This window comes from Cricetulus griseus, chromosome 2 (assembly GCF_003668045.3).
Source record: "Cricetulus griseus strain 17A/GY chromosome 2, alternate assembly CriGri-PICRH-1.0, whole genome shotgun sequence".
NCBI lineage: Eukaryota > Metazoa > Chordata > Mammalia > Rodentia > Cricetidae > Cricetulus > Cricetulus griseus.
In genome coordinates this window covers 40,942,367-40,968,546 of record NC_048595.1, presented here as the reverse complement: position 1 = coordinate 40,968,546, position 26,180 = coordinate 40,942,367, and the positions used below count along the sequence as shown (strand labels likewise).

The 26,180-nt window shown below is 43.2% G+C and overlaps 2 protein-coding genes across 2 annotated transcripts; both read left to right on the top strand.

Annotated features, from left to right (window-relative positions):
* Window positions 1-369: 369 nt before the first annotated feature.
* On the top strand, window positions 370-22,417 carry Txndc12 (thioredoxin domain containing 12). The gene is made up of 7 exons (XM_027402432.2): window positions 370-792; window positions 8,381-8,441; window positions 13,864-13,916; window positions 16,898-16,971; window positions 18,659-18,728; window positions 19,937-20,020; window positions 21,684-22,417. The coding sequence occupies exons 1-7, from the start codon at window positions 702-704 to the stop codon at window positions 21,761-21,763; spliced, it is 513 nt and encodes a 170-aa protein (XP_027258233.1). The 5' UTR covers window positions 370-701; the 3' UTR covers window positions 21,764-22,417.
* On the top strand, window positions 715-11,764 carry Kti12 (KTI12 chromatin associated homolog). Its single transcript, XM_027402431.2, has 3 exons — window positions 715-792; window positions 8,381-8,441; window positions 10,233-11,764. The coding sequence occupies exon 3, from the start codon at window positions 10,268-10,270 to the stop codon at window positions 11,318-11,320; it is 1,053 nt and encodes a 350-aa protein (XP_027258232.1). The 5' UTR covers window positions 715-792; window positions 8,381-8,441; window positions 10,233-10,267; the 3' UTR covers window positions 11,321-11,764.
* Window positions 22,418-26,180: the final 3,763 nt, after the last annotated feature.

Here is a 26,180-nt window from a genome sequence, read left to right as displayed (position 1 = left end):
AAACATGGTTTTCTTGCGTCAGTTGGTTGCATCATGTCTGAGTCAAAGGCTGAGTGCGGATGCAAGGCGAAGCAAAGGTCCACAGCTCCAAAGTGCATGCCTGCAAGGCAGACGCGTGCACAGCAAAACGGGCTTACTGGGCCTCTTCGGAATCCCGAGCAGAAATCTAACAATGAAATGCTGTTGCCCAGTTTTTCTTTTAATTTGTACAGGGGGACGGGAAATTCCAAGCCAATGGGTGACCTGTCCTCTGTTGTGAGAAGCTGATCTCACAGATAATATTTGCATTTTGAATATTTAGTGCAGTGGTCCTTGGGAGGGAGGGGCTAGACTGGAGGTCGGACGCAATTAACAACGGTTTTCCCGAACATCTCCCCAGCCCCCACCATCTCGGTCCACCTTATCGGGCTGGGTCCCTAGGCTTAGACAGCCAGGATTTAGGGATAGCAAACTGGAAATGTACTCCCCCATCCTTCTACGTGATCTGCACCTTTAAACTTAGCCTCTTTTCAAAGCGGACCCCGGAGGGACCGCCCACATCCGTCTAACATCACTTCCTTCAGTGTTTGGGGGAAGAAAAAAAAAAGAAATCTAGGAACCGAGGGGTTGGGCTGAGCAGCGATTGGAGAGCGGAGCGGACCCTCTGCTGTGAATCCCGAGTTCCCTCAGTCCAGTGGCCCTGTGTAACTACCACCGTGAAGATGTCGCTTCGCTTCGGGGCCACCTGTTTGCTGTGCTTCAGTTTCCTGCTCCTCATCACTTCTTCAGCCGGACACATTGGACTTGGAAAGGGTCAGACCTCGTTCTTATCGTAATCTTTATCGACCCAGAGCCCTTTCTTGTCCTAACACTTTTCTTCTCTCGCTGTATCTTAGGCCACACCAGATCCCATTTCATCTTAGTCAACTGCTCCGTAAATTTCTTGGGGTAGGGAGTACCGTGTCGGGAAAGGATTTAAGAGAGGGAAGTTGTACTTTTGGGCGCTCTTAATTCTTGGGCTTGGGAAGATATGACCCTTAAATTAGAACTAGGTTGTTTAAGAGTCCAACATGTGTAGTGTTGGGTGGTTGGGAAGCCTTTAGGAACCGTCACCTTTCCGCCAGAAGAAATAGGGTCGCTTGTGACTTGTGTATCAGAGATAGCCGCTTGGGTCTGAAGATTCCTCACCACCCCCCTCCAAGACTCCCGATTACCCAGGAGATGCAGAAGAAAAAGCCAAATGAAGGCTAGGTCTTCTGCTAGGTCACCAACAGTTGTCTTTGGTGTTGCTCAGCTTGTGTGTTGGAAGAAACTGATTTTTTAGATCGAGGAATCAGTGGTTATGAATGAAGGTGGAAGTGTGAATCCCCTACTCCATGCTATTATTACCTACATCTTTCTAAACTTGAATACCTTCTCATCGGTTCTTTTTTGAAAGCTGACTTGACTAACTGGGTGAATTGTAAATGGAGCCCAACTTTACTATGGTTATTTTTGTGTATTGACCTTATTGTATGGGTTCCTCTTGCCGTTGGTGGTGTGTGTGTTTATGTATGTCTGTATGTGTTAAGTGTGGTATCTGCTGGGCTTAAAGGTGTGCACCACCACCAAGCCAGACTGTTATTTGTTTCTAATGCTCCTCATTTTTGTATTCCTTGCTGGGCAGTGAGATTGAGTGAAAACTCAGTGGACCTGAACGAAGTCACCTATGTTAGTATTGATTTTTGATCCCCAAATCATATTTTGGTCATTGACTTGGGTACTAGAGACATGGCAATAAAGAGGATAGATGAAGTTCTTGCTTTCATTCAGGTGTATATTCAAGTCAAAAGAGAGAGAATAGGATAGATTCATGTCAGATTAATAAGAGAATTTCAGCTTTTTTCATATAAGACTGTAGTAGAGTAGGAAGTAAAAAAGCTGAGGAGGGCAAGGGAACTGCCATTACTTGAGTTAGGAAGGTGAGAAAAAGCTTTTCTGAGGTGGTGTGTGGATTTCTACCAATGAAGGAAGTGATAAAATGCACAGTGAGTGCTAGGAGGTCAAAATGTTTCAAATACTCATAATCCTATTGTAAAACAGACTGTTCTATGTATTGCTCACATATAGATTCTGTGGACATAACATACTCACCCCACCTCAAAAAAGAAGAAAAGTGCTACCCAAGGCAGGAGTTTCCAAGGTTTGGGGCATCTTGTCTCTTCCAGAAAGTCTAAATAGCTACAGCTCCTTCCAGAAGATACCTTGGCTGTGTGCAGAGAGGAAGGACTGAGTGACCCTTCCTACCCTCTCCCAGCAGTTTCCCTTGTGAAGAGCAAACACAGCAGTGTGGAGGGGGCACTATACTGAAATTACTAGGCCTAGATTTTAATGTTGGTCAGTCTTCCCCCAGTGACCATTAAGTGAGAGAAAGGGTTGGACTAGAAAATGTGTCCTGAGGGCCTTGCAGCTCTAACATCAGTGTCTAAAAACACTCACTGTTCTCTATTGACTAGAAATATAAACTATGTCATCCATGAAGAGAGCCATGACTAATGTTTACTTCTTGTACACTAGCTTCAGGCACTAATCTGTGCATTTTTTCCATACAGTGAAAAAATGCACAGATTAGTGCCTGAAGTGACTCTAGTGACTCATAGTGACTCTATGAGGTGGGTAATATTTTTCTTGTCATCCCCATTTCACAGATGAAGATCTAAAATGAAGCATTAGGAGTTTACTAGGAAGTGGACAGCAGGAAGATGTATCCTAGAGCCCATGTCCTTAACCAGTGCACCACTCTGGCCTCCAGTGCAGAGGAAAAAACTAACCATTCATGTGCTCATCCTGCCTGTAATAGAAACAGATGACTTCAATCTCTGGAATTAAAGTTGGCCCAGTAGCACTCCATGCCCTGTTTACAGACACAGTCACTTCATGAGGCATGTTTTTGTTAGCTCTATTCAGCATTTGTGGGAATGATAGAAGGGCTGAACAAGGATTGCTGCTCAGCTTTCTGACTGCAGCCATCACTTTGGCCACACTGTTACTCTGCCTTGCAGGTACAGTGTTCCCTATCTCAGGCCTGGCTGCCAGCTCTAACACTTGACCTTTCGTTATTCAGGTTTTACCAGCTGGAGTGTGGGTTGATGCTTTTCTGGTGTCTTTAAAACAATCTTTAGGACAAAGAGCTTGGACAGTGACATAAATACTGTGTTTGCAAATGACTTTTCCTGTTTTAAACATCATCTTGGGGGGAAAAAGAGCTGCTGACGCGGGAGCCTTTGGCTTCCTTTGCAGATGACTGGCACAAACTGTCTTGCAGGAGGCAACTTAGGAAACTGGACTGACTTCAGAGGTTCTGTGCTGCCATGTCTAGGAGGATAGTGCTTAAAACTGCACCTGTGTAAGTTCTTTTTCAAGGGGAAAACAAAAACAAAGCAGAACCCCCACAGGCGTTCTATAGGTGAAGTTGGTGTTCTCAGGGTGCATTCCTTCATTCACTTATTCTGTAACCTTTGTTAGTGAGTCCCGGAAGTGCAGTGAATGAATGGCTCTAACTATAGATGCAACCACCTGCGTTTCAGTTCTAGCTCTGCCTCTCACAGGCATGTAACCCTCAGGAAGCTCTGTAACTTCAGTTTCCTTATCTGTAAGAAGAAAGGATAGAGTTAGCACCTCATAAGGTTATTCTGAGGAAAAATAAGTTAATACCCGTAAACACATTTTAAAAACCGCTATGGTTAAAAATACATTATCAATATTGGTTTTGTTATCACAAGCTGTTACATTCTTCATCTCCTTGCATCTGTGCTAAATTCAGGAGAGCTGGTTACCTCCCCACCTGTCTCTAGGTTGTTATTTTAATGTATCCATTGATTTTTTAAAAAAAAACTGAGCAAACAAAAGAGAGGTCTGAAAGGTGGTTCAACAGAAACACTGTGCTAGACAAGTGTGTTGACTTATGTTTGATTCCTGGAACCAGCATGAAAGTGAAAATAGAGAATTTACACCATAAAGTTTTCCTCTGACCTCTACACATGTGCTGTGGTATGCACTCCCACGTACACATATGCACACACCCTTGTACACAGGCCTTAAAAAAGGAAAGATAGAGTAGAAAATGCAGAGTTTACATATACACCCTCTCTCTTTCCCTCTTCCCATATTAGCATTGACACATTTACTAATGAAGATCTCCAGTTTATATTACATTGAACTCTTGGTGTATCTTCTGTGCATTTTGATAAATGTAATGACACTATTAGATTAAGTGGGGCTCTATTTCTGTTTGTGTGTGTTCATGCATGTGGAAGCTGGAGGTCAACCTCGATATTGTTTTTCAGATGGCCATCCACCTTGTTTTTGAGAGAGGGTCACTCTTTGGGGCCAGGCTTGGCTGGCTGGCTAGTGAACTCTAGTGATCTCCCTGCCTTCGCCTCTCCAGCACTGACATTCCATATGTAGACCATCAGGCCCAGCTTTTTACATGGATTCTGGAGATTGAAGAGGGTCTTCGTCCTTGTGTAGCGAAGGCTTTACAGACTGAGCACTAAATTGGATGGTTTAAACAACAGAGATTTGTATTTTGATTGATTGTAAAGGCTTGAAACAGATCAAGATGTTGGCAGGGTTGATTTCTGCTTGTTATGGCTCTCTTTTCTCTCTGTATTAACATGGTCTTCCATCTGTGTATATTTAATCTCCTCTTTCAAGAAATAGTGCCAACTTCATTACTTCTTTACAGACCATGTCTTCAAACAGTGTCATATTATAAAATACTGAGTATTAGAACTTCACCATAGATAGGGAGAGACATTATGCCCTGTTCAGGCTCTAACAACCTGGATCTGACTGTGCACTGTAGCATTACAAAATCGCTTGCTGGTATCACAAGCCCAACTTTACTGCCTGAGACAGCTCTGCAGTCCCTTTGTTTGTTTGTTTGTTTGATTTGTTGTTTGATTTTGAAACTGAATTGAATGAAGCCAAGGCTGGCCTCAAAACTCAAACACTTAGTGTGACCTTAAACTTAGAACTACCTTAAACTTGTTATCCTCTTGTCTCCACTTCTAGAATGCTGAGATGGCAAATGTACACATGCCACCTTTTCCTGGTTTAGACTTGACAGTTTATTTTGTGGTTTCATGAGTTATTTCTCTAAACACTTCATATGTAGTTTTTGTTCTGTATTGTTTTTAATTCTGTGTTTGATAAGCCTAGTACCTAAAATACTCATGCTCTAACTCTGTTGCTTCTGGAGAGAGTGTGTGTGTGTGTGAATTTGTGGATCTATGGTGGTGAACTTACAATAGTTATTCATCATTAACTACCTGAGAGTCCTAATGTGAGGAATGTTTCTGTCTAGAAAGGTTTGATATTTACTAAGGGTGGGGGTGGGTGGAGGTGAACTGTGTTTCAGACCTGGAATCCCTCTAGTTTTCTTTTGTAGTTTAACAAGAGTCTCAGACTGATTTCCAGTTTGCCATATCATAACAGAGGTTTGCTTTTGGGGTGGGTGGCCTCACCTTTGCTTGTTCTTCTGACTTCAGCTGATTTTGTGTTTGCCTAGGGATTTCCATTATTGCAGTGAGTCCATTCTCAAAGTCTGTTTTATCTAGGATGTCATTGTTGTGTGGGTGGGTGGGTTTCCCTGCAGGCTTTCTAGTCAGGCACGTTGCCAAAGCAGAATTCAATTGTCCAGTTTTGAGGCTTGTGAGAAGAGAGATGAGGAACACCTTCAGCACCTTCCAGTTCTGGGCATCCTCCCAAATTCACTCTCAATGATTCACTCTTCAGGATCAAACTACCTTAGGCAAGTGATCAGCAGCCCATGCTGTTGAGATGGAAAAACGACGATGGTTAGTGTCGTCGTTTGAATATTGCTCCTGTGTGTTCACAGGAGAGGGGGCAAAAGAGTAAAAGCCAGAGGATGGGAAGGATGCTGTGATGCTGTCTCCTGGACATGACATAGCTATTGTACCATAATTCACAGCATCTGTGGCTGCCTGTACAAGGGTCTCACAAGACTCCACTTCCCTGTGAGAAGCTATAGGTAAAAGCTATAGGTAAAAGGTGTGTCCTTGTTGCCACAGGACACACCAAGAATGAGTTCTCTGCTCAAAGGAGATTTATTTGCCTCCAGGCAGGGAATAAGAAACAAAAGACCGGAGATAGAGTAGGAGGGAGAAGAGAAAAGGGGCAAGGAATGGGGGTATTTGTCCTGGAGGGACAAAGGATGACCTCTGGATAGAGAGGAGGCAGACTAATAAGCAAATGACAGTTTATAAAGGGGAAGGGGGAAACCCAGTGTTAGGATGAGTTGGTTTGTTTTAATTAATTGGGCGTGTTAATTAGGGTTTTAATTAAAGAACTTAATAATTCTCTAACTAATAGAGCCAAAGAGAGACTTTTGATTGCTGGACTTCAACACTTCGATGGCTGGACCTTGGTGGTCAGGCTCAGGAGGAGGAAGTGGCCAAATAAGGGAATAGACTTTGGGTGGCTGGCTTCAGGAATGTAATCTATGGGTTAGCAAGGAGGAGAAAGGTAAAAGGCAAAACCTGTGGGAACCATGTTTGCCATGGGCTTGCTGGAGACCTCCAATAGGTATGTAACTCAATGGTGGTTGGAGAAGGAGTCATTCCACAGTGGTGGAGCCATTAGTAAATTTCTCTTCCTCAAGTAGGTAACCTCCCACCCAGGTTCATGCAAGCAACCCTAATTAAATGGACAGATACACAAATAGGAGGGGGACTTACTAGGAAGAAAGGCTTTAACAGGAGGGAAAAGAATAAATAAATGTAAATAAATAACAGCTAGCATTATGATCACTGATGTTTTCTGGATATAACATCAGATTTTCAAAAACTCTTTTATGGAGTGCATGCAACAGTCATGTGTACTGCTAAGTGCTAGGGAAACAGGAAAAGATACAAGAGGTTTGGTCCCAGCATTTGGGGAATTCCCCTTGGAGTAAGAGAAATGGACACCCAAATGTTTAAAGATTCTGTCTGGAAAATGTTGTGGTTCGACAAGAATGGAGTGGTTTGAGAGCAAGCCCTTGAAGAAGAAATGCCCCCTGGACTTACACCTTAGTGCTGAGTTGGAGGCAAGAGTTGGGAAGAAAGGCAGAGGTGGATCAGTTATGAAAAAGCCTGGAGGGGACAGCTTCCCCTACAGAGGGGAGAGAGTACAGTGCTACATGTAAAGAGACAGAAATACTTCTGTGTCTTGAGATTTAAGAAAGTATAGAGTGAGGTTGCAAAAGTCGGTGGGATGCTTTTATTTGTTTTTTGTTGTTTGTTTGTTTTTAAGACAAGGTCTCTCATGTAGCTTTAGCTGTCCTAGAACTCACAGAGATCACCTGTCAGCTCATCTCCTTGAGTGCTAGGACTAAGGGTGTGCACCACCATACCCATCTAGGTGTTTTGTTTGAGTTTTTCAAGACAGGGTTTTTGTGTGTAGCCTTGACTGTCCTGGAACTTGCTCTGTAGACCAGACTGGCCTTGAACTCATGGAGATCTACTTACCTTTGCCTCCTGAGTGCTGGAATTAAAGGCATGTGCCACCACCAACCTTCGAGAGTTGACCTTTTTATTCTTGGAACATTAGATATCCTCTGGAAATTTCCTTACTAAGCAGTGCTATAATGGAAAAAGATCATGGGGCCCAGGGAGATGGGTCAGTGGGTAAAGATGCTTACCACAAATCTTGCCAACCTGAGCTCACTCCCTGGGACTCACATGGTGGAAAGAGAGGGCCAACTCTTGAAGATTGTCCTCCGACTTCCACACGGAGGCGGTAGCATTGCATACCCACAATAAGTAAACAAAATTTTAAAAAGAAAAAAAAAATCATTCTGGCTGAATTGTAGGAATAATGACAATTGATGCACCTACCTGACCTCGCTTATTAGTTCCTTATACCAATTTTCAGAGGCAGAAATTAGTGTCTTGATTTTATAGAAGGTGAGATTGGGGCTTAGATGGCTTCATTCAAAACCCCACATACTTAAAGGGAAGTGAAGTTACAGACCCATGTCTTTGTGATTCTAAAGCTGCACTGTGTGTCATTTCAGTGATATGCTTTCTATTTATGGTGTGGGACATTCTCATTCATCCCTACGGCATTGTTGGCCTAGCATTTCAAATCATTATTTAATCTCCGTAAAAATTATTAATTAGATGGTGTTGTCTCCATTGAGAGGCATGAAAACAGACTTGGAGTGTGGACTATTCATGGTTCAGTCTACCTAGAAAACAGTGAGCTGGGTGTTGAGCACTAGACTCTTAGCAGAGAAAAGCCTTTTTTTTTTTTCTTTCTTTCTTGTTTGTGGATCTATTACAAATATGTCTCACTTTTTTTCCTTGCTATGCTCTTTGTTCATTGAATGGATGTTTATAAGGCTCTTTCCTTCTAGGTTTTGGAGATCATATTCACTGGAGGACTTTAGAAGATGGGAAGAAAGAGGCAGCTGCAAGGTATAAAGCATGGTGTCATTCTGTTTACAGTGACAAAACTTTCTAGCCATTAACATAGCATTGCTTTCAGGTGAAGGGCCGTGTCAAGGTCCCAAAAGAACTAAAGAATTTCCCAATAACAAAAACTCAGCACTTACTGTGTACTGGGAGTTAAGTAATCTGAAATAACTCATTTAGTTTTCACATTTCTTTTTTTTAAATTTATTTATTTTATGTGCATTTGTGTTTTGCCATGGGTGTCAGGTCCCCTGGAACTGGAGTTACAGACAGTTGTGAGCTGCCATGTGGGTGCTGGGAATTGAACTCCCCAGGTCCTCTGGAAGAACAGTTGGTGCTCTTAACCACTTGGCCATCTCTCCAGCCCTAATTTTCACATTTCTATTAAGTATTGTTACTTTCTTTTTTAGCACTGAGAAATTAAACCACTCAGCAGTTAATTTGTCCAGGATCATAAGTTGGTATAGAGTAGAAGTGAGCTTCCAATACCTCTTTAGGTTCTTTAACTTAAAAACCTGTGCTCTCAACCCGGAAGTTATACTGCCTACTAGCCTAAAGCTAAAATAGTGTTATGTTTCAGGCTTGTGTACAACAACCCTGAGCATAAGGGCTGGGGGAGGAGGCAGAGGCCAGGAACTGTCAGGTTTACAAGGATTGGTTTATTTAGCCTTCACAAACTCTGGGATTGGTACCCCTATGAAATAACTGTTATATTTTATAGAAAAGAAACTGAAATACAGAAAATACTTTCCAGTATTTAAACTGCTATTAAGTGGTGGAGCCAGGACTTTCATTTCTCTACTGTACAGTATTGGAGACTTACTCTACCCAACCTATGTGTCCTATATTATACCACACTACTGGCACATACATGCTCACACTTGCACTTCTGCACCTACCAAACTTGTACTTGCTGTTCCAGAACAGATCCTACAGTCTCATGATACTGGGGTCTCGAACCTTCTGTAGTAGAATTGCCAAATTTAATAATAGGAATAAAAGATGCCCAGCTAAATTTAAATTTTACTCAAAGGAAAATAGAATATATCCATGAAGCTTAGTGCAATTTTTAAATGATTTATTTATTTTTATTTCCTGTGCATTCATGTTTCTCCTGGATGTATGTCTGTATGAAGTTGTTGGATTCCCTGAAACTGGAATTTCAGGCAGTTATGAGCTGCCGTGTGGATGCTAGAAGTTGAACCTGAGTTCTTTTGAAGAGCAGCCAGTGCTCTTAACTGCTGAGCCATCTCTAGACCTGCTTAGTGCAATTTTTAAAAATCTTAAATTCAGATTTAATTGGAAAATCTGCAGTGTGTTTGTTCTTCACACTAATGTATGGCTACCCATATCTTTAATTTTTTTTTGTTTGTTTGTGTGTGTGTGTGTGTGTGTGTGTGTGTGTGTGTGTGTACACACTTAATTCCCCCAGTTAAGACCCTGGATTTCCTTAAGGGAACAGTTTTATGTTCATATCATACCATGGAAAGATGTTGACGATTGAAATAGTTGTTATGAGTAAACATTTACTAAGAGCTCCAAGGTGTAAGAGAAGTCCTTAATAGAGATGCATGGTTTGTAAATTGTTTTCTGTATGCTCAATGTGGTGCTAGTAATTAATGCCCATTAAATCCTAATGAATAAATAGGCATTTTCTTTGACGACCGGGCAATCATATTCTCTTAAGCCTATAACATTTGGTGTAAATAACTGATGCCATTCTAATCTCTGCGTCTCCTTTTCTGAGAATGTTGGTCCTTGAACTAGTTAGTTTAAGCATCCCCGTTTCCATAGAAACAAAAGATCGCGTGAAAGAGTAGAGGAACAGGATGTTCGGGTTTCATTTCCGGGTTCCACCGGAAGTTGACGCAAACGTCCGCACATGCGTGGCCCTAGAGAGGATGCCGCTGGTGGTGTTCTGCGGGCTGCCGTCGAGCGGCAAGAGCCAGCGTACCGAAGAGCTACGCCGGGCGCTGGCCGGCGAGGGCCACACGGTGCACGTGGTGGACGATGCTTCGGTGCTGGGCAACCAGGACGCGACGGTGTACGGCGACTCCGCCCGTGAGAAGGCGCTGCGGTCCGCGCTGCGGGCGGCGGTGGAGCGGCGCCTGAGCCGGCAGGACGTGGTCATCCTGGACTCGGTGAACTACATCAAGGGCTTCCGGTACGAGCTGTACTGCCTGGCGCGGGCTGCGCGCACGACGCTCTGCCTGGTTTACTGCATACGCCCGGTCTGGCCGGGCCGCTGGTGTCAGGAGGCCGGCGCCGTGGAGGAGGAGGAGCCGCGCGCCGCCGGCTCACTAGCAAACGGGGCAGTCCCGCCTGCCGTCTCCAGGGAACTGGATCCGGAAGAAATCCCGCCGTCAAACCTACCAGCTGCAGGCGCTCTGGAGTCCGAGGAGCCCGCAAAGCCTGCTTCCAGTGCCTTTCCTCCCCAACTCTTGGAGTCCTTGGCGCAGCGCTTTGAAGATCCCGACTCTCGGAACCGCTGGGACCGACCTTTGTTCACCGTGGTGGGTCTAGAAGAGCCGTTGCCCCTGGCTGAGATCCGGTCTGCGCTGTTTGAGATCCGGCCCCCCCCACCCCATCAGTCTACGCAGTCCCAGCCCCTAGCCTCGGGCAACTTTCTGCACCAGTTGGATCAGGCCACGAGCCAGGTGTTGACTGCTCTGATGGAAGCCCAGAAGAGCGCTGTACCCGGAGATGTGCTAACACTTCCTGGCACCACGGAGCACTTCCCGTTTACCCGGCCCTTGACCTTGGCGGAACTGAGTCGCCTCCGTCGCCAGTTTATTTCCTACACAAAAATGCATCCCAACAACGAGAACCTGCCCCAGCTGACCAACATGTTTCTTCAGTACCTGAGACAGAGTTTGCACTAATAGAGGTAGTGGGATGGCGCTCCTGTTTAAATCCCACTGTGCTTTGTCTAGGAAGAATGGTCAGAAAGTGCGCAGAGCGCACTGTAGTAGGGTTGCTAAGTTTGACTGACTTATCATCTTGACCGCCGCTGTGCGTGTCACACCTGCGTGTATAGCATAAGCTGAAGCGTAGGAGTCAGGTGGGCAGAGTTTTTCTTTGGTTGGACTCTCGCTTGGGGATACTGCATCGGGATGGAGGAGAATTGTTTTAAATCAACTGAGTAGAAAATGACGATGATAACAGTTTTGTACTGCCCTTCTTTCATACTACGGGTATTTTTGAGTACAGTTCCTCTTGCTGTCTATCCTGGAGCATCAAACACAGATACATCTTTTGTTCTGAGAACCAGATGTTTGTGTAAGACAATAATTAGGTATTTTCTCTAATAAAATCTTTTAAAGATGGCTGCTGGACTCTTGATGTTATCCCTGCAACTTAAAACTGGCATGTCTTTGGCTGATGGTATTTTTTTACATGAGAGGCTCAATCGTTTGGCCTATATAGTGGCATCTTCCATAATTGTGCTTCATCATATATTTCAGGGCAAACATCAGTAAATACTGGATCTTCATTATCCATAGGATTTTTCAGGCTTGGCTTTGGCCTTGGGAAATGTGTGGAATGCAAACAGGCTTAGTATATTCTATCTAGATGGCTCTTTTAAATGAAGGATACTATAATGGCCAAAAAGAACAGTGGTTTTGGAATCAGTCTTTTTGTTAGCTTATAAATGGCAGAATTTAAATTTTATGTGTTCAGTTATTTAATCTCTTGGGAGTCTTGGTCTTTCTGAATGGGGCTGGGCATTGAATCCAGAGCCTTGTATATGCTGGGCAAGTAAGTGCTCTACCATTGAGCCACATCACAGATTAATTTTCTCATTTCTATTAGACCATTAATAGTGTCCACCTTAGACCAGTGTGTTGGCGTATGCTGTAATCCTAGCACTCAGGAGGCTGAGGCAGGAGGAATGCCACGAGTTCTAGGCCAGTTTAGGTTATATAATTAGGGACCCTGAATCAAAAGTAAAAGGATAGATGAGATGGCTGACTGGTTATGCAAGAGTGCTGGCCTCCAATCCTAATACAGTCCAAGTTCAATCTCCAGGACTTAAACCACAAAACAAGAGGACTTCTGATCTCCTGTGTACATGCTCTCTTTCTTCCTAGGTTTCCCTCCCTGGAGCATTCATGGGTATATTCACACTCAAATAAATATAATTATTAGTTTGGCACACCTTTAATCCTACCGCTCAGGGAAGCAGAGGCCGGCTGATCTCTGGGTTTGAGGCCAGCCCTGTCTATAGAGTTGAGTTCTAGAACAGCCAGAGCTACACACAGAAACCCTGTTCTGAAAAACCTAAATAAATATTTTCACACTCAAGTAAATGTAATTATTTATTGGGGTGCAGGACCTCACTGCATACCCTTAACTTGGTCACTATTTAGACCAAGTTAACCTTGAATTCAGAGGTTAGCCTTCAGACTATTGGCATTAAAGCCATGTGTCACTATGCCTGGCCCATAATTAAAAAATTTTTTTAAAGTTTCTACCCCAGGGTTGTTAGTGAGGTTGTGTAGTTTAATGTGCTTTAGTTATGGTCACCTACATCCTGCCATCTATGTACACTTGTCCTCCTATGGCTTATAAGCCTTTACAAATGTCAAAGGCAGAAGTCAGTCCATTCAGATTCCCAGTAAGCCTAAGGTAAGGTAGCTAAATAGTTTACCTAGCACCATGTAGAATAGCACTGGTGTATAGTGAATATGGTGTTTGATATCAGTACTGTATGGTTTTGAACATAGGGGGTGTAGGGATGGTACCTTGTCATGTAATGGAGTGGATGCCTGAGTAGGTACTGGGGGTTGAAATTCAAGCTGTCGTGCTTATACAGCAAGCATTTTACCCACTGAGTCATTCTCTTTTTTTCCTTCTAGACAGGGTTTCTCTGTATTGCTTTGGAGCCTGTCCTGGAACTAGCTCTGTAGACCAGGCTAGCTTTGATCTCACAGATTTATATCCTAATTTTATACTTAGCATACTAATGGAAGGTTTTTATTTACATTTGCAATTATTATGTAATAATCACAGATACAATAATATCTAAAATATTGTAATTTGATGTTTTTAGGCTATTCTATTTTTTTCTTTTTACTTTTAAAGCCCAAATTTTCAGAATTTATGGAAACGGAATTTGCAATAGTTTTTCTGATAGTAATCTATTAATTAGTTGGATTGTTTTACAATTTTCCAATTGAAAGCATTCAACAGGATTTTGGTTTGGTTTTTTGAAACCGGGTTTCTCTGTGTAGCCGTGGCTGTCTTGGAACTCACAGAGATCCACCTGCCTCTGCCTCCCAAGTGCTGGGATTAAAGGTGTGTGCTACCACCACTCAGCCAGGAACATTTCTTTGCACTCAGTATTCTTTGACTCAACAAAGTGATTGTTTTGTTAGCGTACTTTTGAAAGATTTTACTAGAATATAATTTCTTTGTTTTTAAGTGGCTTGCCCCTGATGGTGATCATCCATAAGTCTTGGTGTGGAGCTTGCAAAGGTAAGTACAAGTGTTTCACCCCAACATCGGGCTTGAAATGTGTTGTAAAAGTTACAGTGTTGGTGCTGGCAGAGCACTGCTGATTGCCTTAAGCAATACCAAAGAGATAGGACACATTTCACTCCCTTCATGAAATTTGCAGTTATTTTTACAGGGGGCTTGAGGAGGAATGTGTCGATTAAGATACAGCTAGAAGGTGTATGGAGTTAAGCACTTTGATGTCATGGACAGGACATCTTAAGCAGAAGCTGAAATTCTGTACAGAGGGACATAATGGTTTAGGGAAGGAGACAATCAGAAGCAGAGGACCTTTGACTGGCGTGTATTCTTTCTGCCTGCCATGTTACCAGTCAGGTTTTCTCTTTCACTGATACACTACGACTAGTAAAACCCTAGTTTTTGAAAAGAAGTGCAGCTGGGCATGCAGCTGCCTGTAATCCCAGCACTCAGGAAGCTGAAACAGAAGCATGGGCACATGTTTGAGGTCACCCTGTCTCAAAAATAAAAAAAGATAAATAAGAGGAATATAACAGTCAGGTACTGTAGTGCATGCCTGTAATCCCAGCACTTGGGAGCCTGAGGCAGAAGGATCAGAAGTTCAAGGATAGCATGAGTTCCACTGAGAGATCCTGTTTTTCCTTAAACTTTTTAAATTTTAGTTGATTTTTCTTTCATAACCATTTTATTTGTTTATATTTTATCTTATGGATGAGTGTTTATCTTATGGATGAGCCTGCCTGGATGTATGTGTACTGCTATGCCATATGTTATACCAAGTTCTTGAGACCACAAAAAAGACCACCAAGGAGCCGACTCACTGATGCAAACATATAAGGTTTAATGTTAAGTTACAAGCCTCGGCAGGAACTCTGTCCAGCAAACTGGCATAGCAGCTGCAGGAAAAGGGGGGTTGGCCTCAATTCTAAGGGGTTTTAAAAGGGAAAAAAACGCAAGCAGGGTGGTATGTGCCTTGGCTGTTCAGGATTCAGTAAGAGAGTTGGTAACCTTTGGATTCATTGACATGGGGGCTAGGGGAATCTCAAAATTGTTACTAACAGCTGCCCACAAGGATGGTTGTGGTGAGATGTTATTTACCAAAATTAGTTATTGCCTGGCCTCCTAGATAGGGTCACTTTGCCCCAGGTGGGCACGGTTTGGGTGCTCCTTGGAGCTGTTTGTGGCTCCTTGGCTGGAGCTGAATCAATCTTGTGCCATGCAGGGAATTTCTCAGGGTGGCTTTTTTTGAGAATGGAGTTAACTCCATCCTCTCTAGTTTACCTTGCTCTTACGTGTACCACACTTGGTTCCTTCAGAGGGCAGAAGAGGGTAGATCCCCTGAAACTAAAGTTACAGATACCTGTGGATCCTGGGAATCAAACTCAGGTCCTCTGCAAGAGTAGTAAGTGTTCTTAACCACTGACCCATCGCTCCAGTCCAGCATTTTATTTGTATTTATTGTATGAGTGTTTTGTTTTGAGATAGGGTGTCATGTAGCCCAGGCTAACCGGGAACTCAGTGCGTAGTGGAAGATGACCTCAAACTGTAGATCTTACTGCCTGCCAAGTGCTGGAATTACAAGCATGTGCCACTACATCTGGGTACTGGGGATCTAAGCCAGGGCACTGTGCATGCTGAACAAGTACTTTACTGAGCTCCAACAACCCCCAACCCCCCCCCCAGCCACACACACACCCAAGAGACCCCATTATAAAAAACAAACAAAAGCCTGGAAGTGGTGTTGAGCCTCCTTATCCCAGCACTTGGGAGGCTGGAACATGAGAACTCCATTGAGGTCTAGGACAGGGTAGTGCCCGCCCCTAAAACTACTAACATTGTGGTTCCTTTTTCAGTTGAAATATAACTATAAAAAGCAAGCTGGGGGGCCAGAGAGATGGCTAACTGAGTAAAGACACTTGCTACACAAGTCTAGCATCATGAGCTTGACTCCTGGAATCCATGTAAAGGTGAAAGGAGAAGGAGAGAACCAACTCTACATCGTTGTCTTCTGACTCCATGTGTGCTATATGGCACATGCATACACACACTATGTATGTATATATGTATGTATACACACACACACAGTGTGGAGGTCAGAGGACAACTTGTAAGCATCTGTTCTTAGGGATTGAGCCCAGGTCATCAGGAGTGGCAGTGGCTATCTTTACCCACTGAGCCATCTCTTCAGCCCATTATTTATTTATTTATTTATTTATTTTTGAGGCAGGGTCTCACTGTGTAGCCCTGGCTGTGCCAGAACTCGCTACATAGACCAGGCTGATCTCAGCCTGACAGAGATCCTCCTGTTGTGTCCTAGATTCAAAACTTATGCTACCACACCCAGCTCCCCATTGTCCTTATTTCATAAATGAGACTCCCAGTTGCCATCACATTACAATGCAAGTGCTAGAATCAGGGTGAGAATCTAGATGCCCAGTTCTTATTTTATGATTTTATTTTATTTTTTTAAAATTCGTGTCCTTATTACTTGTTATTGTTGTTTGAGACAGGTCTCACTGTATGGTCCTGGCTGGCCTGGAACTCGCTGTCTAGACAGGGCTAGCCTGGAACTCAGATCCACCTGTCTCTGAATCCAGAACTCTGGGAGTAAAGGTGATTCTGGGGAATCAAATTCAGGTTGCCAGGCTTGCATGGGAATTGCTTTTACCTTCTGAGCCATATTGTTGGTCCCTACTTAGTTTTTTGAGGCAAGGTCTTTCACTGGAACTTGGAGCTACCAAATTAGCTTTTTTGGTGAGTTCTGGAGATTGGACTTAGGCCCCCAGGCTTATCTGTAGCACTATAGACTAGGCCATTTCACCAATCTCTAATTCTAGTTTTTTAGACTTGAAAGTTTCAGTTACATGAATCAGCTTACCAAATAGTTACCCCATCAATGAGAATTAGTGATGTTTATACACATTAGTGTTTGGGTATGTTTAATGTTTCTGTCATTGCAAAATCTTTTCTTTTTTTCTCTCTAGCTTTAAAACCCAAATTTGCAGAATCTAAAGAAATTTCAGAACTGTCCCATAATTTTGTTATGGTAAATCTGGAGGTAAGATTTTAAGAGGTTGATATGTCCCACCCAACACACACATATACCTCCCCTGTGATTTTATGGTATTGGTTTAGACTTAGTATAAAGTGATACTGGGCAGAGCTGGCTACTCGTATATGTTGTTTTTCTCTTGACCTCTAATACCAAGGTTTACATGAGAGCTGTGCTAGAAAGCCATCCAGCATTTAGAGAGGAAGCAGAAATGGAGAATTTGAATAAGTACTTAAAATTTGGAGTCTTTTCATCCTTTGCTTTTGGTTATAATATATTTTATATTTTCATATAGCTCTTCTATATAGATAGTCTTATATAAAGGCTACAACTTCCTGAAAATTATGATTCAGTTGAGCACCTACTAGATGCTTGGCTGTGTTAGCCTTTATGTGCAGCCTTCCTGTTTCCTCATGGAGGCATCTTTTATGTAATTCATACAGAACTCAGGTCTTGGGATCCTGACTCTTGGAATATCAAGTCTTAGACTTAGAAAGGATTGTTTAGGTCATTGGTATTGTTCCCATTTCATAGAAAGGCCTGAAATCAAGTGTGTGATTTTGTTAAAACTCTAAGAGCCTAACAAGTGAGAAAATACTGTGACCAAGGTGTGCTCCCTCCCAGGCCATACTCTCCCAGTGTGGTACCATGGAGTACTTTACGATGATGCTTCTAGATATGCATGATTGTTTGCTTAAGCACGGGTCCAAGAATCTTCTGAACATGTAAATAGTCAGCATTGAAGCATCAAGCATGTAGCTAGTGAATAGTGCTAATTAAAGCAGTTTAAATAAAACCCTATTTTTTAAATATATAATTTATTTTTATTGTATGTTCATTGGTGTTTTGCCTCCATGTATGTCTGTGTGAGGGTGTCAGAAGCCCTGAAACTGGAGTTACAGACAGGTGTGAGCTGCCATGTACGTGCTGGGACTTGAACCTGGATCCTCTGGAAGAGCAGCCAGTGCTCCCTCCAGCCCCCCAAAATGGCCCTATTTAATCCCTATAATGGGAACCTTGCCACAAGCTATAAAGTTACTGTTTATTTTCCATGAGCAGTATCATACTACCTTCTGGGGTAAACTGGGATTTCTCATTCAGAGAGGGCAAGATGTCTTCAATGAATGTCCCCCAACTTCAGAAAATGTAGTCAGAATGTCAGTCTTAATCATTCATTCAGGAACCACTGTGTACGAGTCAGTGATAATAGGATTGGGAGTGCAGCAGCAAACAAAGCAAAATTCCCTCACTGAATTAACGTTCTAGCATGGAAAAACAAGTAAAATGAAATACCCCAGATGGTGTTTAATGCTATGGCTGGAAGTTAACGGTAAAGGAGATAAGATTACTAATAATTTAAAATAGGTGGCTAGGAAAGAAAATTACATTTGATCAAAAATCAGAAGTAGAAAAGGGAGTGAACCTGGTGGAGGTTGAAGAAGTGTGTCCAGGCAGAGCAAGCTCAGCAGCCCATGTTATGAGTGTGTCTGGTTTGTCGGGTGACAGTAACAGTAAGTAGGTTCGCGTGGCTAAAGATGTCTGAACAAGGTAGAACATGAAGTTTAAGAAGTGCTGGTGGGACCTGGGCAGGTTACATAGAGCCTCCTGGCCTGAGCAAGCCTGGGATCCTCTGAAAGGCTTTGAGGAGAGGAAGAATATGTTCTTTTCTAAGGCTTATATTTAATCTTAACAGGATGAAGAGGAGCCCAAGGATGAAGATTTCAGCCCTGATGGGGGTTATATTCCACGCATCCTTTTCTTGGGTAAGGCAAAAGAGCCTATTGGATGACCCAGGATAAGATGTTGGTAGGGAGAAATAATAAGCATTGGAATTATACTGGTGACAAACTGAAGGGTCCAAAGACCGAGATTGGAGAATAAGGGACTTGGGCCAAGGTGCTGCACGCCTGGAATTCTAGCATTGGAGGATCATGTGTTTGAGGCTGGCCTAGGCTACAGAGAGACCTTGAGGTGGTGGTGGTGGGAAGAGGAAGAGTGAGAATGAACAAGCTTTTCCCATTAGATAACCGCTTTTACAGGGAAGCATAAAGAGTATGACCTTCTGTTGAGTCACTCAGTCATTTGGACATCACCCACATATCAAACATGGTGCTAGACACTGTTAGGAATAGATAAATAGTTTCCACCTCACGTCTGTATGCAGCTAAACCGATGGACAAGCATAACTAGGCATGTGTCTTTCAACAATTTTTTTTTTTTTTTTTTAAATACAGGGTTTCTCTTTCTCTGTCTTTAAGCCTTCACTGTCCTGGAACTTGCTCTGTAGATTAGTCTGGCCTTGAACTCATAGAAATTGGACTGCTTCTGTTTCCCAAGTGCTGGGAAAAGTATATACCACCATGCCCAACTTTGTGTTTCAAAAGTGGTGGCACACATGTGTGACCCCAGCCCTGGGAGGCAGAGACAAGAGAATTGGGAGTTAAAGGCCAGTCTCAGATGGAGGTTTGAGCTGGGTGGTGGTGGCACATCCCTTTCATCCGAGCACTGGGGCAGAAGCAAGGGGACTTCTGTGAGTTTGAAGCCAGCCTGGTCTGAGTTCCAGGACAGCCAGGCTGTCTCAAAACAAAAACAAACAAACAAACAACAAAAAGTTTGAGGCCATCCTAGAATACATGAAACCCTATCCTCCCTCAAAAAAAAAAAAAAAAAAAAAAACCTGAAAAATTTTGACAGATTTAATGGATGATACAAATAAGGAAATGTGTAATTATATATACCATTATCAAGCAGAAAAGGAACATTCCAGAAAGGGGATAGCAGAAATGGTAAGCTATGTTCAAGAAAGTACATGGAAATTTTTACGATTATAGCATGAAATTCTAAAAGCAGGGTGATGACATGATGAGCTGCAGAGATGGGTCTTATCTCCTGAGGGCCTAGTGTGCGAAATGGTGTTTGAAGTATCTTTCTGTTGAAATTACTGCAATCCTCACACAGTTGTCTTTAATAGATCCCAGTGGCAAGGTGCGTCCTGAAATCATCAATGAGAGTGGAAACCCCAGCTACAAATATTTCTACATCAATGCTGAGCAAGGTACAGTTCTGAGAGAAACAAGGCAGAATGGTTGATCCCAGGCAAGATCTGTGGCAGCAACCTGTCTATCAACCTATTGGCTGAACATGGTCCACATGACTAGCTTTTGACTAGATTCTATATCAGATACAACTGTAAGATAAAATTGAGCCTTTCCCAGCTGCTCAGACTCCCATAGAAGAGCGTATAACTGGTTAAAAGCTAAAGGCTGAAGCTTACATAGGTACTTACTGGCTTCTGGCCTCAGCTAATAAGCCAGAGTTGGATTTGATTTGTTTTGCTTTTCCATTGCAACTAAACTATTCTTGTAAGAATCCAGAGGAAGAGGAATGCAAACTGTTCACTGAGCAAGTGAATGCAGTTTCAAAGATATTAAACTAAATGGACAAGCAATATAAGAATTTGTCTCTGGCTCTGGCAAGATGGCTCAGTTGGTAAAGGCACCTACCTGCTGCTTAACCAGATGACCTAAGTTCATTTCCCAGAACCAGTAGAAGGAGAGAACTGCCTCTTGCTAGTTGTCCACTGACCTCTACACAGGAGCTGTTCTAAATTAGTGCTGTTGTACACACACTCAAAATAAATAAAGAATGTAATACAAAATAATAATGTAGGGCTGTGGCTCAGCGGTTAAGAGCACTGGCTGCTCTTCCGGAGAGCCTGGGTTCAATTCCCAGCAACCACATGGCAGCTCACAACTGTCTGTACCTCCTCCTGTTCCAGGGAATCTGGCACCCTCACACAGACCTACATGTAGGCAAAACACCAATGCACATAAAATAAAAAATAAATTATTTTAAAAAATGATGTGCCCATAGAAAGACACAAAGACAATTCAAACTGAAAATGAGTGTGTGCAGGATAAGACTTGCTGGAAACATGTAGCTAGAGTCCAAAGAGCAACTTGTAGTCAGCAAAAAAAGGGAAAAAGCACATTGCAGGCAGCGGGACTGGCATTTTTAGCACAAAGGGTGAAGGAAGGCTGAAGTGTCTGCCTCACTTTTTGCTCTCTTGGTTCTGAAGCATTGTCATTCTAGAGGCGGTGGGTTGGAATTGATGTCCTGTGTTGTGATGCATTCCCACACTACCCCCAGCCTTTAAAGGATAGTCGGGTAGTCACTTGCTAAGTTGCCGTGTATCACCTATTGTTAGACTGCCAAGTCACTGATCACTTTTTAGTTGTCCTTGGAACTCTTATTCCTAGAATGGGAAAAGGGAAGAGATAGAGATGTCATATCTCTGTCCTCTGGTAAGGAGGATGCACCCACCTTAACCAATGCTGGTACCTGGAAGTGGCATTAGACACAGACTTTCCACACAGAGAAGGGCAGTGGGGCTTTCAGTCCTAACTCTAGTCTATCAAGATTCACCTTCTTTTTAGACTCTATGCAACTGCTATTGTCTTCTCCATACTAACACAGTCCAAAGGTGAGCACACGGCTTTTCCCAGAGTTCTCACTTCTCGTAACCCGAAGATGTAAGTAGCATTCTCTTGCTTTATAAACAGGGGAAAGAGATCCATGACACAGTAGGGCTGAAATCCAGAAGTAGATCTTGAGTTCGGGTCTTATGCTCTTCTCATATCTCTCCTAAAACAGTTTGTTATCACATGTCAGATGCTAAAGATGATCCATACTTACACCACCCTTTACCTCCATTCCAGTTGTTCAGGGGATGAAAGAAGCTCAGGAGAGGCTGACAGGTGATGCCTTCAGAGGGAAACACTTTCAAGATGAGCTGTGACATGAAGGCGTGTTCTGGAAGAAAAGCATCAGGGAGGGAATCCACCCAGAACAGTGACACCACCAGGAAACCAGGCTTCTACCTACTCTGGGAGGAGCTCTCACTGTGGAAGAGACATGCTGACGAAGCTGGTCTGTGCATCCAGCAGCATGGCCGACTATGTTCTGCTCATCTCTCCTAAATATCCATTCCTTTGAATGTAAAGGATGAAGCTATCTGATACAAAAACTTGAGCCACTTGGAGATTTACTCCATGTCAGTATTTACGCCTTTACCCATTTCTTCCTACTGTACCCAGGCTGAAGTGAACGGCGATGGGAAGTATCTTTTCTATAGCGTTTTCTAAGAAGACATTCTCTTTTTTCTCTTGGTGATAATCCTGGGCTTCTTCCTGAATTCCTGTGCTGTTCCTTCTCTGCTCAGGCCTCCCTGCTCGCACGAATGTGTGTCAAGAATGGCCCAGTGCTGGGACTCAGCCTCAGCCGGAAGCATGTTTTCCCCGTTGCTGTTAGAGAAACTCAAGCCTTCAAGCCCTGTGTGGAGCCATTTTGTCAATTCACCAACTGTATTTTTGTACTGGAGTTAAAACAAAAACAAAAGATAAGATATTAATTATTTCATTAAGCTTTAATAAAACTTTAAATGGAAAGATGCTATAATGGTGGCCTTTTGATATTAGAAAGGGAAGAAGGGCTAGCTACAGTGGAGGGTGAGAAAGAAAATTGGCCTAGGACCCCTGTTCCTCCACCTTCATCTAGATGAACACAGGGCATTTCCTTTGTTATTAAGGTAGAATCTTATGTTGTCCAGGGGCCCTCAAACTCTCCCATGTCAGCCTCCTGAGCTCTTGGAAGACAGATGAGAACCACCTGTGTGCAAGCCTGCCTTCTCTCTGCCTTACTATCACTTTGAGCATAGCACAGGCCTTTTCTCTATCTTGGGTTTGTTGTGACGGTCCTGTAACTTGCCTACTTGCCTGTGATACTCTCTCCTGTAGCCCATCTCCCTTGCATTCCTCAGAGTAATCTTTTCAGAACACTAATTTATGTCATTCCTCTGCTAAAAACCTTTTCTATTACCGTCAAGATATGTACTCCCTTAAAAATGTTGAGGCCTTCAGACTGCCAGGCTAATTGCTTACTGATTGCTCCTGACAGCCCTGAAAAAGGTACAGAATGCTTTTGATTCTTGTGTCTGTGTGTGCGTCTTTGCATGTATATGCCACATGTGTGCAGGCGTATGCACTCACCTCTATATGAAATGACAATGACCTTGAGAGGGACTTGTAAACTCCTTTTAAGCACAGCTACAGGAATTTTAAAAGCAGTGTGACCATTCTACTTAGGATTGGCTTATCCAAATGGCAATCATATTAGTACATTTCTAATTGGTTAGGGCTAGCAGGGGTGGGTGGGCTAAGGCTATAGTTTTTCTATTGGGCAAGTCTGGACAAGTCCCAGGCTTTGTCTTTATTGTGGGGTGGGGTTTGTCACAGGCCTAGTACTTGCAAGAACTGAGACCTAGCTCTTTTTTTGTTTTGTTTTTTGAAATAGGGTTTCTGTGTAGCTTTGGAGTCTGTCCTGGAACTCGCTCTGTAGAACAGGCTGGCCTCAAACTCACAGAGATCGGCCTGCCTCTGCCTCCCAAGTGCTGGGATTAAAGGCGTGCAGCCTAGTTCTTAACTGAGTTATTAGGGGCTTGTCATGATATTTGCCTGGCCCTCTCAACCAGGGGATCTGGTGATGCCTTTGTTCTCCTGGCATCTGAACTTATGAACACACAGACACAGACACACACACACACACACACACACACACACACACACACACACACACACACACACACACACACACACACACATAATTAAGAATAACATAAATATTAAAAAAATAAAGTTTCACCAGGGAGCCTTCATGGGACTGACCTAGGCATTCCGCATATGTTACAGTTGTGTAGCTTGGTCCTCTCATGTGTGGGACTCCTAACAGCAGGAACAAGTCGTCTCCTACTCTTACTGGCTTTTGGAACCCTACTCCTCATACTGAGTCACCTTGTACAGCCTTTAAACATGGGGACGTGCTTAGACTTGATATGCCATGTTTTATTGATACTCATGGGAGACCTGCCCTTTTCTGGATGAAGACAGAAGAGGAGGAGACTGGGGAGTGGGATGGGGTGGAGAGGCTGAGACCAGGATGTATAATAAATAGATGAATAAACAAATAAGTTACAGCTGGGTGTTGGTGGCGCACGCCTTTAATCCCAGCACTCGGGAGGCAGTGGCAGGCGGATCTCTGTGAGTTCCAGGCCAGCCTGGTCTCCAGAGTGAGTGCCAGGATAGGCTCCAAAACTACACAGAGAAACCCCTGTCTCAACCCCCCCCAAAAAAAGAAAAATAAGTTACTAATAATCCATTTGGTGTGTTTCAAAAGGTGTAATGTTTCTTTTATGAATGAGAGAAGTTACAAATTCCCTCCCACCCCAAAGCAGCAAACACAAACACTTCCTTGAGAGTCACAATCACACATACGGTAAATTCTAGAAAAGGGTGAGATGGTTTTCACCCACCTTTATCAGTTTTGTCAGAGACTGGATTTCCTAGAGGGTGGAGAGAAAAGGCTACTTTTATTCAGTAAGGCATTTCCAGGTGGGGAACACATTTGCTAAATGATTCAGGAATTGGAATATAACCTCCTCTCCAACAGCTGCTGAATGGTTAATGAGTTAACGTAAATAAATGACAAACTTAACTCCCCACCCCTTCAAAAACCGTAGTGGTAGGAGGAGAATACTAGATTATCCCAGATTCCTCTCTAAAGGTGGAACCAGGGAGCAGTGTTGACAGTTGGAATTAACAACATACTGAACAGTCATGACCAAGCCTTGTTTTTAAGCTAACAAATAAAGTCTTTTTCTTTCAGAAAAGCAAAAGCTAGTACTGCTAACTTGTTTGAAAGCCCAACATTACTCAAAATGGACCAGTTCTAGGAGAGCAAAGGGAGGCTGCATATGCAGGCCCTGCTCTCATACAAGTGCATTGAGTAGGTTCAGGACTTGTCATTAAAACTGGAATGAATTTTAATTGTTAACCTCTCCTTGGAGTTAAATAGTGCTTTTAGTATGACATCACCACCAGCTGTGCAGGAAGGGCTCTGGAGAAATGTTCACACAGATACACACCTGTAGCCCTTTGCTTGTAGAGGCTTCAGGGCAGTACACAGGGGCTGGTCAGACCAATTCTCCAGGCTTTTCTGTGTTAGGCCAGAGAGGGCCACATACTGACAGCTGAAATGAAATATTAACAAACAAATGGAGAAACTAGTCTATTCATACAAAGGCTACTACACATAACAGAAAAGAAGAAACTGCTGATTTTTGCAACATGAATGAATTTTTTTTGGATGGGGGCAGTTTGAGACAGGGCTTCTCTGTGTAGCTTTAGAGCCTGTCCTGGAACTCACTCTGTAGACCAGGCTGGCCTCAAACTCACAGAGATCTGCCTGCCTCTGCCTCCTGAGTGCTGGGATTAATGGTGTGGGCCACCACCCCCTGGCTCATGAATGAACCTTAAAAACATGCAGAGTGAAAAGCCAAATTCAAGCCAGAACTTTTAAAGTGAAACTGTAGGGCACTTAGAATTATCTACACTGAGAAGCAGATGAGTGGTTACCTGGCATTCGGGGTGTGGGTAAGTGGGAAGTGACTAAAAAGGCCATGAGTGAGAATTGTGTGGCAGGAGAAATGTTGATTGTGAGCATGGTGGCACATAGCTTTCAGTGATTTACAGTGGTGAGATGAGGAATGTAGTTCAGTTAGGAAACTGGTAGCTTAAGCTTCCATCCCAGTAATACATAAAACCAGCATGGCAGACACACTGTAATCCCAATGCTCAGGAGTTGGAGGCAGGAACATCAGAAGTTTCAGGTCATCTTTGACTGTATAGCAAGTTCAAGGGCTTGGGCGATGTGAAAACTTGTCTCAAAACAAATAAATAAAACTGTTACATAGGAACATCAAGCAGATGGGTTGCAACAAAGGGGGCAGATCTGCTATGGGTCTCAGATACTATCTGAAGATACTATTTTTTTTTTAGATTTATTTATTTATGTATATGAGTGCTGTGTCTGCATGTACACCTGCCTGCAAGCCGAAAGAGGGCACCAGATCTCATTATAGATGGTTGTGAGCCACCATGTGGATGCTGGGAATTGAACTCAGGACCTCTGGAAGAGCAGCCAGTGCTCTTACCTCTGAGCCATCTCTCTAGCCCCCTCTGATGACGTTCTTAGGTTTTGATTTTTTTAAGTTTTTTTTTTTTTTTTCAAGACAGAGTTTCTCTCCGAAACCTTGGCTGTCCTAGAATTCACTTTGTAGACCAGGCTGACCTCAAACTCATAAAGATCCATCTGCCTCTGCC